Source organism: Xiphophorus couchianus, chromosome 1 (assembly GCF_001444195.1).
Source record: "Xiphophorus couchianus chromosome 1, X_couchianus-1.0, whole genome shotgun sequence".
Taxonomy (NCBI): Eukaryota; Metazoa; Chordata; class Actinopteri; order Cyprinodontiformes; family Poeciliidae; genus Xiphophorus; species Xiphophorus couchianus.
Window position 1 is genome coordinate 23,956,567 of NC_040228.1, and position 13,793 is coordinate 23,970,359.

The 13,793-nt window shown below is 39.8% G+C and overlaps 1 protein-coding gene across 6 annotated transcripts in view; it reads right to left on the bottom strand.

The window, feature by feature from the left end:
• Nucleotides 1-3,662: 3,662 nt before the first annotated feature.
• LOC114144566 (segment polarity protein dishevelled homolog DVL-1) overlaps nucleotides 3,663-13,793 on the bottom strand; it is a 33,798-nt gene continuing 23,667 nt past the window's right edge. For 2 of the 6 annotated variants that reach the window (XM_028017525.1, XM_028017546.1), the window contains 6 exons: nucleotides 13,405-13,481; nucleotides 12,406-12,473; nucleotides 11,368-11,679; nucleotides 10,937-11,104; nucleotides 10,642-10,857; nucleotides 3,663-7,374 (listed from right to left, as the gene is read on the bottom strand). In XM_028017525.1, coding sequence (XP_027873326.1) covers nucleotides 6,878-7,374; nucleotides 10,642-10,857; nucleotides 10,937-11,104; nucleotides 11,368-11,679; nucleotides 12,406-12,473; nucleotides 13,405-13,481 — 1,338 coding nt within the window. In that variant the 3' untranslated portion in view covers nucleotides 3,663-6,877. Of the gene's footprint in view, nucleotides 7,375-9,414; nucleotides 9,454-9,805; nucleotides 10,428-10,641; nucleotides 10,858-10,936; nucleotides 11,105-11,367; nucleotides 11,680-12,405; nucleotides 12,474-13,404; nucleotides 13,482-13,793 lie in introns of those variants that run through there. The other 4 variants (XR_003595512.1, XM_028017536.1, XM_028017569.1 and 1 more) reach the window with 4 other exon arrangements.

Here is a 13,793-nt window from a genome sequence, read left to right on the forward strand (position 1 = left end):
CAGTGAAGGTCAGGCACAATAAATGATGTAAAGATGCAGAACTGTGTTGCAGCAGGAAAAGCAGAACAAACGACACCATTTACCCCGATGATATAAGATGTATCATATATGTCTGGATGCTTTACTCTCAATATTTTTGTGACAATTTGGATCAATTAAAGTTTCTTCTGTTTCCATCTATTTGAGACAAATATTATTTCACTCCATTCCTTGTTACAGCTGGAAAAAGAGGTCAAACATTTCTCTGATTTTTTAAATCTCCCTGTAGTGGCAATTGTTTGTCAAACCAAACAACCAATCAAAGGTCCATCAGCCACTATAAGGCACTGGGGTCAAGATTCTTTAAGCAGGCAAAAGAAGTTTAATGTCCAAACTTGTTGATTATCTTGGTTGCTTTTATTTTTCCTTTTCAGCAAAAATTTACAACGTTCAAACTTTTCTTTGTTCTCCTGTCTACTTCTGTGGCTCTGGTAAAAACCATAGGCCCCAAACCCAAATGCCTGCTGGTCCTTTACCAGCTTATAGAAAGTGGATTGATCCACCTTACCTCCTGTCTTAGAAAATAAGAACAAATAATAAAACAAAATATAAATAGAATCAACAATTATTCACCTGCAAATAAACTCTGCAAATAATACAAAAACTAGAAATTTAAGAATAAACTAACAAAATTCAAATGAATAAAGAAATAAAGAATAAATAGCGCCAACACTCCCATCCTGGCTTTTTCAGCAGGAAGTGGAACCGCAAACATGACCCACTTTAACCTGGAAGTCCCATGCGTGACAGTTTTTGATGCTCCCGCATGGGAAAAACTTTCCCCTAAACACGACCGTCATAATTCATAACAAACCTGTCTTCAGTAGTTTGCACAACCAACATAAAACTGATTTTATGTGCGTTACACTTTTCTAGATTCATATGTGATGAATTTATAGAACGGGAAAATCATCATCATCATCATCATTTGGGTTATTTTTGCACTCACCAAAAAAAACTGGAAACTGGTTTCGGTCCTGGATCTGGATCTTTTTGTTCCAGGAGACAGATCAGACAGCTTAGCTTTCATTCTTCTCCCTTCAACATGAACAGCCATGTGCAGAAACAAACCTGACCTGATCAGAAATGCTGATTCCAGGGTTCTTGTTAGAAATCAATCGCGCCCGGTGTGGATTTTTTCAGTTTCCAGTGTACATCAACTTTTCGCTTGTTGAGTCCACAACAAATAAAATAGAAAGAAAAAAAAGAAACCTAAACTGTGCCACACAATAGATTCAGTGGATTTAAAAACTGTTTTTTTTTTGGGGTTTTTTTACGGGTAAAGATGATATCATACACGTCTTCTCATATTTTCATTGTATTGAGTCAAGCAAGCATCCTGATGAATTATGTGAAATACAATTTATGATCGCTTTACACCATGTGACACTGATTAAGCCTGAAGTTTTAAAAAATTCCGTTTCTTTCTAAATCACACATATTGTTTTGAGATAGCAAAACTGAAAATAAAAGCCCAATGCTGTTTTGTTTTTTTTAAGTGAAAATAAATCTAACTAAAATAAATGATTGTTATCTATTTCCTCTTAAAAGACTGTTTCCTTCCAGTAAGTCTTAAATTTGGGAAATTTATGGCATACCAGCACTCATAGTCAGGTAATCAACAACAACAATTCAAACATCATTACCAAATCACCTCTGTGTCATTTTTTTGTCATATTCCCCTGACATATAAAAGATGATCTTTGACCTTCTAAAGAAACACGCAAGTTTTGATTCACCTCCCTCTATGTACAGATTGCACAAATATGATGTCAAAAGTCTCAGAAACACTTCCCACTCTTACCCCTAAACGCCCCCTTGCCCCCTGCCCGCTGTGAGGCGATGTAAACTCCCCCCCCCCCCCCCCCCCCCCTATTAACATACTGACTTGGGAAATACTCCTAAATCGTTCGGTAAGTATCATTAACGTTCAGCCTGCTGGTAAATGACTGCATGTAGTCGCATGTAGGCTGACATGTAGGTTCGGTGACAGTCGCGTCAGCTCTGATAGAAAAAGACAACTTATTTTTATTTGCGCTTTTAATTTTACAGACGCACGCTGTTTAAAATAGGTCGCTTCTGATATTTCGACGCGCTGTTTAATCTGCCTCTGCAGCTGAGTGATAAAATATCGAATACCCGACGTCACTTCCTTCCTGACCACTGACGCCCCTCTCGTGAGTGGGAACGTTCCTTTCACGCGCCTGTCTGTAAGTGTCTGTGCGCGCGTGCGCGCGTGTGGTTGGTGGGACACGTTAACCGGTGGTCTCGAGCTGCATTTTGGGTGTCTGAACATTGTGAAAGTAACATCTACCCACTGGGAAAGTACACCCAACTCGGAGTTTCCACGCAGGAGGGTGTTAGCGTGAACTGTGAACGCAGATTAGATCATGACACGTTTGGTGTGGCGCGTTTTTATTATTGTTATTATTATTTTATTTTACTTTTACCACCATTTTCTTCCCAGTGGAGCATCGTTGATACCGCTGCCAAACAAAAAATATATTTATATATATGGCGTCTCAAAGTTCAAAATACATTTTCTTGTGAGAAATTAAACTTTTGTTTCACTATTAGTGCAGTGTCTCCATCTTGTGGTGTTAATGCAGTTTACACAATCTTGATGCAGGAGTCTTTAATTAATTTTAGTAGGCAAGGCTCCTTATTTTCAAGATAAGATTTTGGGTTTGATGTGAAAGTAAAATCCGATAGGATGGTAAAGCAGAAGTTGTGGAGACCCGGACTACGGTACTCAGTAGAACTGCGTTATATTCTGATAGTTTTCTATCAAAACCAGAATTTGCATCTCTAGCAGCCTGAGCTACAGTCAGTCATCTTTTGGATCAGACCACATGTGCCCATATATATATATATATATATATATATATATATATATATAAATAGAGCTGCAGTTTTGGACATGTTCTGACTTAGTTGTCTAGAAATCACTACCTCAAGTCCTTACACCTGTCAACTTCCCAAACCCTAACCCAGCGTAAAATACTGTTTTACTGCACATTCAGGTTACAGCAGGAAACAGATTGGTGCCTCCCCTGCAGCTTTGTGGTAAAGAAAGAGCAAATCTCTCCTTTTTGGTTCTGTTTTTAACCTCACTAATACTCAGATGAATTCGATCTAGATCTTGAATACCAAACTGCTGGCTCCATTGGGTTCCACTAAAGTGTGGCTAAGCTAATAGACTTAGTATTTAGGAGCTCTGTTATGGGAGGAGTTTGGAATACAGGTTGTTTGTTTTTTTTTGCTCTTGCTGGAAAGTGTTAGAGGGATGGACAGCCGAGGTTTCCTCCTCCTACGTAACCCTCAGATACACAGAAGCAGCGAAGGAATGCTTCACTTAATTACTGAAAAACTTTAAAAGTTATTAAGCAAAACGTTCTGATGATTTCGAAAAACATAGAACTATCAATCAGGGTTTTGAATTCTCCCTAAACTCATTCAAATATTGAATAAAAATAATTTCATTTAGCTGAGGAAATTTGTTTCTTTCTTCATCTGTGACCAATCAATTGGGGCGTCAACAATTGACTAAGCACAGCGTGTGTTTGTATGATTCCAGTGATTTATCATGTGCAAGATTAGAAAAGGACAATAAAGACAAAAAGTTGAACAGATATATTTTTAATTCTTATATATAATAAATTTCTATGTACATTTTATTCTTCTTTTGTAACGATACAAAATGAAAGAGAAAGCTTTGATTGCAAACAGTGTGTCATACTTAAAGGGAGAGACAAAATGAAAAAGTGCTCATAAAACTAGAGTGTTAGTTCCCTGTTGTAGATATTCTTTTAGTAGATGCGTCAGGGGTTTGCCGTTGTTTGGCAAGGGGATTGGTTATTCTGTTGGCCAGGATTCCCCTCGAAGTCACTTTAAACTCATGTGAAATGAGAAGAAACTGATGGTAATCACAAACAAACAGAGAATTGGCAACATAAACATCTCTGACATAAGAAAGAGCGATCCACCACATAATGTGAGGCGCCGGCTTCTCTCACCGACTTCTTACGACGCTGCAACAGCAAACTGGTTTGGCAGTTGGATAGTTGTGCTCACATTTCTGCTGGTGTCACTGTGCTTAAATCAAAGTGTTGGAAATGTCCAGGTCGTCTCACCTGATGGGAATAACGACGCAGTGCATGTAAAACGTCCACACACGCCTGGTGAAACGGAAGTTTCTCGTGACGTGAAGATGTGACAGTTTGATCAATTATTTCATAACTTTTTCCACCTTAATGTTTGTTGGGGTTTTTTTTTACAATTTCCTGTTTGGGGAATGTTGTGTTTTTCATTGTAATTTGCATTTTGTGAGAGTTTGGTTTCATCCAATCATAAGTCATTAGTTCCACAGGATTTTTGGAGATTTAATTCAAGTTGTTGCTAGACCGCATGAAACTCTTATGTTAAAAAAAATAAAAAATAATCCAGTTTGAGTGTTATATATTTTCTCTAACTACTGATTTATTTATGTTATAGTTATTTTCTGGTACTTTTCTTCTGAAAAAGTACTTCTTTACAGTGACATTGTTAAGATCTTTTGTTATTCTCTCCTTAAGCTTCTGCTTTAGCTGAATAATGCAAATGTGAGGAAAATCCTTCTGGCACAGCTGAAATTGATTTGACGTTCATGAAATTCTCTATAATTCATGTCAGATATGAACTCAAGAAGACTGAATCAAGTTCATTCATTTAATGTTGTGGAAACCTATGCAACCAGGTAAGTGCCGCACTTATCTTTTGTACATTTCACCTTCTGACAGAATTGCTTGTTTTCCAGTTGAATAATAGAGAAAATATGTTTACATTAAAGGTGGGAAAGGTTCTAAAAATGGTTTATTTAGAACCTTTTGCAGTTACAGGGGTGTGTAGACTTTTGACACATACTGCACTTTTGACAGAAAATGGCTGAGAGAGCGGAAAGTAGCCTCTGATTCACAAAGGGTGATGTCTGATTGTCTGTCAGGAGGCTTAGAGGAGACAAACTGTGAGAACATCATCAACGCAACATGACCACATAAATAACATCACAAAATCTTCCAGTGTACGGATTCATCCTTTAGAACAAGAGGGAACCTCCTCCCCTCCAGTTTAGCTAATACTTCAAACAAAATTAATTCATAAAATTTCTTTAAAGCAGTTCAGACATGCACGGCGCAGCCTTGGTCAAACTGGCAGCCGGTTGTTGGGTCCACAGATCTCGGTTAGTGTTGGCAAGTCGGAGCTCAGGCAAGCTGCTGGCGAGGAAGCCCCAGAAACGGTGGAGGTTTGGACACAAACAGACGCAAGTCCAGAGTTTTGGGTTCTGGGTCTGGGGGATTGAGATCCAGTTCCAGCCAAGGTAAAGGTCTCGCTGAACAGACGATGTCCGAGGTTTTACCCCAGAATATCTGCGTGGCAGCTTCGAAGACGTCACCACATCAAACAGCACAAACGTTTCACAAACTGTACATGTCCGTAAAAAAAGGGCACGGGGTTCAGGTGGAGCACCTGTGCTTGTGAGCGAGAAGAATCCTTCCTTTGTGCTATCGCAGCCCGTATTCCTTTCTGTGGACATCGGGAAGCTGAGGGGCCACAGAGGGGCCACAGAGGGGCCTGGGTGGTATCTACATTCTGGACGTAAAGCTGCGGTACGTAACTTTAATTAAAAAATAAATCTGTTTTTTATAAATTTACTAAAACTGTCACCATGTTGTGATAGGTTAATATGAGACCTCTACCTCCTCATAGTGTTAATATTGCTGTCTAAAGAAATGCCAAAAACAACCAATCAGAGCTAGGAGGAAGGTGTTGCTGTCAATCATGCTTGGCCATGTGCTGCTCAAACAAACTTACTGTTAAAGGAAAACTGTTTATCCATTATCATTGGTGTTCATGCTAACTAGCCTTAGCATTCTGTAAAAGACCTTTAAGAGTTTAAACGTTATTTAAAACTGCACTGAATTGTGTAACTTTTTTCATTATTACATATTTTATTAAGTTTTCATTAATGCTTTGCAGATGTTTTTATTTTTTCAATATGATTGTATTTAATAAATTAATGATCGACTGGTGAGGCATTGTATTCTTGGATTATATTTTCTCTATAATATTTAGGTGGTGACTTCATATAATCCCACAGGGTTTTTGCCTCTTCCTGAGCCGATTACTGTTTTCTGGTTATGATCTTTAAAAAGCCTGACCTGCTGATTCTACTGTTGGTCTGAAATGTTGATAAATGTAGCAAGAAATCCAGTGAGTTGGTAACAGTAGAGTCACTATTCGTATCTGCAAAAGTGCAGACATGAGCTGGTGGGTCTGTCAGTCAAGTCTCAGCGGTTCGTTTTCAGACGTTTGTCGAGGTAGATGAGAAATATAAAATAAAGGAAACCTGGGCCGATTTGTTAGTGCATTTAATTTTTTCATCTGTATATTGATTTAGCTAATTAAACTAAATACTCATGACCGGTTCTGCTATCTGGAAGAAGATGTAGCATAGTAGAGAGTAAGGAGGACAGTGTGAGAAGTAGGTACATGAGCAAGATTGGCAGCGATAAGACCCTCCTCCTGCCTGTGATTGGTTGTTTCTGACCAAACTGTGTATTTCTGCAGGGAAGGGGTAGAGGAAGTTGAATATTTCATATTTTGTCTCTCATACTATACTGTCATGACAGTTTTAAGAAATAATAAAAAGAAAAAACATTTTTTTTAATAAAAGTTACATACAGAAGCTTTAAGGGTGCTCAAACGATTGAGGAGAAAAAAGAAAAACACGCAAGTGAGTTCAGGGAGGATTGTTTTGTGCTCACTGTGTTTTTGTTTTGTTTTTGAAGGCACTGTCCTGTCACATGATGTCCACAAAAAACTCACAGGGGTTGCCCATGGCGTGCTGGAACGACTGGCGGCTGGCAGTGAGCTCCGGGGGAACGGACGCCAGCTCTCTCCCCGGCGGCGCTCCGGGGGGCGTGCTGCTGCTCACTGAGGGTTTGGGGGCGAGGCGAGCTAGACAGTAAGGGGGAGGCAAGCCTGGGGGGCCGTAGGAGGAGGCGTGGCTCCGCTCGCTCTGCGCGCAGGACCCCGGCCCCGCCTGCGTGAAGGGGGTGTGGCTGTAGCCGAAGGAGGGGTGGTTGCTCTGGGACAGCGAGTGGCTCCTGTGCGAGTGGCTGTGACTCAGGCTCGACCTGGCGTGGCTGTGGTGGCTCATCTGGCTGGCGGAGCGGTCGCCCCGCCTCGCTCCGCGGACGCCCGACTCCGACTCGCAGCACATCGTCCTCTGAGCCTTCTCCTGCGGGGAGCGTCTGTCTTTGCCTGCGCTGGGGTTCGATCCGCTGCTTCGACTTCCTGTTGACAAAAACAAAGAAGAAGAAAAAAAGATGCTTCAAGCGGGCCTTTTGCAGCATTTGCAGAAAACAGCCCAAAACACACTGAGTGGCAGCTGCAACAGATCAGATGGAGCTGACTCAGAACCAGAAACTGATTGCAGGAAAATAGTAAAAGGTCACACATTAAACAACAGCTTAGAGGAGACGTTGTAAGCTGAAACTCTAAACCGGATAATATACATTAAAGCTTATTGTTTAAGATGTGACATTTTATAAGGCTATCTAGGAAAGAGTCACCAGTCAAGAGCAAAACATGATTAAGTCAAAGGTTTGAGCTTAAAGATCCACCACAACTACAATCATCCTGCAGCTGCTGTTTCTAAAGACACAAACATTCACAGTGAAAGCAGCGCTTGGAAAAACATTCATACCACTTGAATTTTTAATTTTTTTTAACAAATTGTTACATTGCAACCAGAAAATTAACTCTATTTTACGTCAAGAAATTAAATAGTTTTGGAATTTTCTTCCAAACAAAGAGCCATTTTGAACTTCAATGCATCTAAATAAAACTTGTTTTGGGCGACAAATGTTACATGAGCTTTAATTTTGATAGATCACAATAAAAAATGCGTTTTCGCTTTCAAAAAACAATCATCAGACGAAAAAGTTTTGCAATAAAGTGGATTTATAGATTGTCTTTTACTATATTTGTAGAAAATTCTATAAAAAAATCCTTTATTTCCTCTAAAATATATATATTTTATATATATATATATATGTGATCTGTGATCGGTTGAAATCAAAGTGAAACGTTTTCTTTGGGCTCACAGCCTTGGACTACAAAGCTGATTCTGAAAGAACAAACGGTTTTTAAAAAGGACATTAAAAAAATCACCGGTTGTTTTGGAGTCATCTTTTGTGTATATTTAGTGAAATCATCCCATCAAAAATCATAATCATATCTTTATTCAAACACATTAGTATTACTTTTTTACTACAAATGATTTAAGAGCCATTTGAGGCACATGGAATGGAAAATTAATGTTTTGGACAACAAGTAAATGCTATATGCACATCTCCATCCCCACAGTTGTGGCAGTATAATGCTGTGGGGGCAGAGAGAAGGATGGGGATCAGATTATATGGGTAGATGGATGCAGGGTAAAAACATGTTACAGGGTGAAAAAAACATGAAACAACCCTAAACACACACCCAAAGCTACAAAAGAATGATGTAATCCAAGTATTTTTATGTGTTTGAATGGCCTAGTCAAAGTCTGTACCCCAATTCAATTAAAAATCTGCAGCAAGTTTCAGAAAAAAGAAGTAGTCTCCATGAAGCTGGTAGAGACATTCAGATGTAAATACGTCTAAAAACCTGAAACCAGTCATCCACCACAATGCTCTACTATATTGATTTACAAGATAAAATCTCAATAAATACGATAATATTTGTGGTTGTAATGCACCATGAAAAGGGTCAAGTGGCTTGAATATGTCTGCAAGGCACTGCACAAACAAACGTGACACACCAGCATCAGAAAAAGCACAACTCGTTTCAGTAACTTACTAAGTAGATCATCAAATCTACCTCAAAAAGGCGGTTTTAGCGCAGCTGTGCTGCTTACACTGATGGAGGTGTACCACACGTTGCAAAAACAACATTTCAACTCCTGCAATGAGCCCAACAGCACTGGGTAAAGTGGTGCATGATTGTCCCCAAGCAGCACAAGCCTCAAGATTGATCATCCTGCATCATGCACCTCCCAGCGCATAGAACAAACGCATGCCCAAAGGTGCAGAGAGGGAGAAATCGACTGTCAGGAGAGTCACACAAAGGATACACAGGAACAGAAAAAAAATCACGGAGCTGGCAAAGGATGGAGGGAGAAGAGAAGAAAGAGAAAACCTTAAAGCTGCGGTATGATAGGTGGAGAATGCTGAGTGTGGGAGAAAAAGATGAGAGGACGGAGGGAGAGCGAGACTGGATGGTGAGTGAGAAGAGCAGCAGAGGAGGAAGATGAGGAGGAGGAGGAGAGGGGGTTAGCAGGCTTACCGGTTCCCCCAGTGTCCTGGGACTACCTCCTCCTTCAGTCTACCGTAGCCCAGCAGAAACAGAGGGAACAACAGGATTACACACACCTCACCGGCCAGACGTCCCCATCCTAAACCTGCTCCACTGCCTTTCAACTAACTCCGCTTCCTGCTGCTTTCCTGTCCCTGTCCGGCTGAATAAATCATGGCTTATAATCCAACAAAAACAAACACATGCATATGACTAAACAAATTATGGTCTAGCATAAATACAATGCAAAAAAACCACAAAATATTACCAAGTATTTTTGGTCTGGTTTCTAGTGCAAATAAAACAAAATTAACACTTTTTAGCAAGTCATAGGAGCTTATTTTAAGTCAAAAATTCCTTAATATTGATGAAAAAGTATTAGCTCCACTAGCAGATTATTTCACTTATAACAAGGGAATAATGGCTTGGTAGTGAAGTGAAATAATCTGCCACTTTCCCCATCAATATTACGGTATTTCTGATTTAAAAACAAGCTCCTATATCTCGCTTAAAAGTTAATTGTGAGTTAAATTTGCCTTATTTCAAATGTACCAAATATTTGCTCTAGAAACTAGACCAAAATTATCTGGTAGGTTTTTGTGTTTTTGCAGCGCAGCGGCTACCCCTCCTTTCTCTTAAGTCTGTTTTCTCCGTTCTTGCAAAGACTGGTGAAAAGAATGGCTGAAAGCAAGATATGGCCATGCTTAGATGAATCACTCACAGTGATGAAAAACAAACCGATAGCTTAGCTGAATAGATCAGTTTAATATTCCCACTCCAACCCTTTCCCCCCCAAAACCTTCAGGTTCTCTGCGCTCTTTCAATGCAAAAAAATAAAAAATAAAAATCATGCATCACCAAGATCATCTGAGAACTCATAGAGAAACAGATGGGATTTGCTTGTGATTCCGGATCACACGGCTGATCAGATGTCTTATAGCGTTTTGTACACACCCAGTACTGCAGAGCTGTCAGCTGCGTGACTCAACGCTCTCATGACTGACCTTGACGACAACAGGACGCGTTTTAGAAAACACAGACTGAACGATGGAGAAGGCAATCCAAAAGCAAAGGGCCAGAACGGCTAGCGTTAAGCATGAGTCACACGCTTGCTAACACGGACGTCGTGTGACAGACAGTTTGAGTCAGATTACATTAATTAATGATTTGGTGATGGAAAACCGAGGGGGCCCGTCTTGCGCCATCGTCGCTGCTCACCCTCACTGTGCTGGCTACCGGCACTCCCGCTGTGGAAACTGTGACACGGGTCGGAGTATCCCGGCGGGAAGCAGGGGGGCGCCGACGGAAATGGAGGGTAGGGGAACGGCTGCCCGCCAAGAGGCCAGGGGTTGGTGGTGGGAGGTAGTGGCGCCAATGTGTCCTGCTCAGAGCCTCCGCCACTGGATCCTTCATTCAGATTGAGTGACGCCATATCTTAAAGCGGGAGAGAAGGATCAAATAAGCATAAAGAAGTAACAGAGGGGCTCAATTATAAAGGAATAAGCATCTATACTTTGGCAGAGGTCCCCAAATGTGTAGTAGCACTGTTCGGAGAAGGTGATTTTGTTGACGGTGTGTCTCAGGTAGCCATGTTTCAGCAGACTGCTCGCGTACTTCCTTGCATCTCGCCGGTCCTTGAAGCCCTCCACTCTGGAGTAAAGCCAGTCCACCACATCAGCACCTAAACGCAGCAACACACACACAGAAACACGCAGACATGGTGGCTCCAGCTGCGACACACGCTGGAAATGCTGCTGACACAACAAAGTGACCCCAGAGACTACAATGTGCAAGCACTAGTAATTTTGATACCATCACAGCTCACAACATTGTGTGTAGTGAATATCTTTTGTAGTTTCTGTTCAGTTCTGTGCGACTTACAGTAAATTGGCTTTAAAACCACAGAATGCGTGTGCTTGTAACGTTTTGCTCTGCTCTTCTCACCTATGACGGCATTGGCGATGGTGATCTTCAGCCACATCCTGTCGCGTATCTCCAGGCCAGAGTCAGGCAGCTGCATCACCTTCACAATGGTTGCCATGTCTGTTTTACCAACCGACAGAGGCAGGTCATCAAATTCTGAGATAGAGAAAGAATGGGGGAAAATATATATATGTTTACCAGAATCTGAATTATTACTCAAAGTGTTTTCATAAAGAAGACTCTGGCTGTCTTTACCATAATGTGGAAAAGGTCCCGTCAGCGCTGTGGTGTGAGAAATCCAGGCTGCAGGGTCGATGGGTCTCACTGGCTCCGCTGAGTATATTAAACAAAAATGCTCAGGTAACTAACTCAACATTTTATCTTGCAAAAATATTTACACCCTTGTTTAATTTTATCTTATTGCAACCACAAATTTAAGTGCCTTTTCTTGGGATTTTATGTGATAGACCAACATAAAGCAGGGTAATTGTGATGTAAAGGAAAAATTTGTGGATTTTATTTAGGTCCTAAATAAAATCAAAAGTCACCTAATTAGTACATTCATCTGTTAAGATCATCAGAGTTTAATCTGACAACAAACAAGAGGATGATTATGTAATAGAGGCAACCAGAAAGCCATCGTTTTAAAGAAGCCAGAGGAAGTTCTGGATGAAGCCAAATGCCATGTTAAGACACAGTAAACGACAATTAATTGAGAAGAAAACAGAAGTTTCCTGCAATCTTTCAGAAAACTAACACTGCATGTCATTCTGAGCAGACTCTTCTGAAAAGTGGAAGTTGCAGCGTCATGCTGTGGCTACGCTTTTCTTTTAATAGAGAAGTCCAAACATCTGGTAAGTGTAATTGCAGAAACGGTGGTTGAGTGCGGACTTAAGGGTTTGCATACAAATGCACAGAAAACTTTTCTGTTACGCATTACCTTGTGTTTTTGCTAAACACATTAAATTACTCTGAAGTTTGTGGTAGTGATGTGACCAAGTTCAAGGGGTGTGAATACTTTTTGCAAGCGTCATCTTGCATGACCGAGGAAGATCTTACCACGAGGGATGGTGAAGTAACTCCGCGGAGACGGATCCCAACATTTGGCAACAGTGAGACTAATAGGGCTAAAATGGAAGAATTTAAAAATAAGTAAAGGGTAAAAACACAAACATCTGCAAATATAAGGTATAAACTGAAAAGAGTGGAGAGGCATATTAAAAAATAAAAGACAAAGTCTGAAAATTTTATTAATTAAAATTGTTGTTCCTCTTTACGTACAGATTATCAGATTTATTAAATAGTATTTAATTACATTTAAATAATAATAAGCTGAAAAACAGTTTAGTACAAATCGGTGATGCAGCTGTATGAATATTATACATTAGCAGGTTTGGGTGTAACTATGGAAACCCCGATGGGTCGTAAACTAACATCTGTCTTCATATTTATTCAAATCTGTGTGAAAATGTGCCCAAAAAATTAAAATAAGGGAATCTTTTACTGCTGCAGCATAATTTCACACTGAAATATTTAGAAAAAAATCCACCATTTAACTTTAGTGCATTTGTGGGAAAAGTCAGCTGTAACATTTACAAAAAACCCAGAGCAATTCCTATAAACTAACCATAACTGAAGCTTTTTAAAATATTTATATTTAACTTTTTTTGTTCAACAATGATCCTTTAATCAGTATTCATAAGATCTGACACAGATGTAGTTCTGTCATCTAATTTTAAAAATAGGAAAGACAAGATTATTTTAAACCACTTCAGTAAAAAATGAAGGTTTTTTTTTTTAGCAAATCTTAATGAGGGTGACAGTAAATATGGATTGCATGTATTAGCAATGTATTGCAATAAAGATGTAAGGGAGATATGTGACAATTTGACAGCCGGCATGCCTCAACAATCTTTTAAAAAATTATTTAGTAGTAATATAAATCCAACTTTTTGATATAACTGAAGCATTTAATGTTTTTTACAAAGCACAAACAGAAAGTTTTGGACGAATCAATGCTGTTCTCCAACAGTAACTGAGTGAGTTCGATGCTCTTACCCAGTCTTAGAAACAATTTCTCTCAGGATCCTCACAGCGTCATCGTTGCTCATGTTCTCAAAATTCACATCATTTACCTGATACACATACAAAACATTAAGGTCAGGTTTCACTGTGCGGCTTTTTAGGACCTAGAAGTCATTTTGAACGTTTTGGTGAGAGAGGAAGTTTGGATATTTCTGTTTACAATGGTGTGTTTAGAGCTTTATGGCCTTCAGATTCATACAAATCCTAAACTGTACATAAAATGCAGCGATCACAGAAAATACAATCAGCCTTCACGTGCTTCAGACGATGCGTAACAACAAAACTCTTGACGTACAGAGATCACAAGACGGCAACCGCAGAAAGGAAAACTGCAACATAAAAGCCTTGCTACGGAAGTGAAT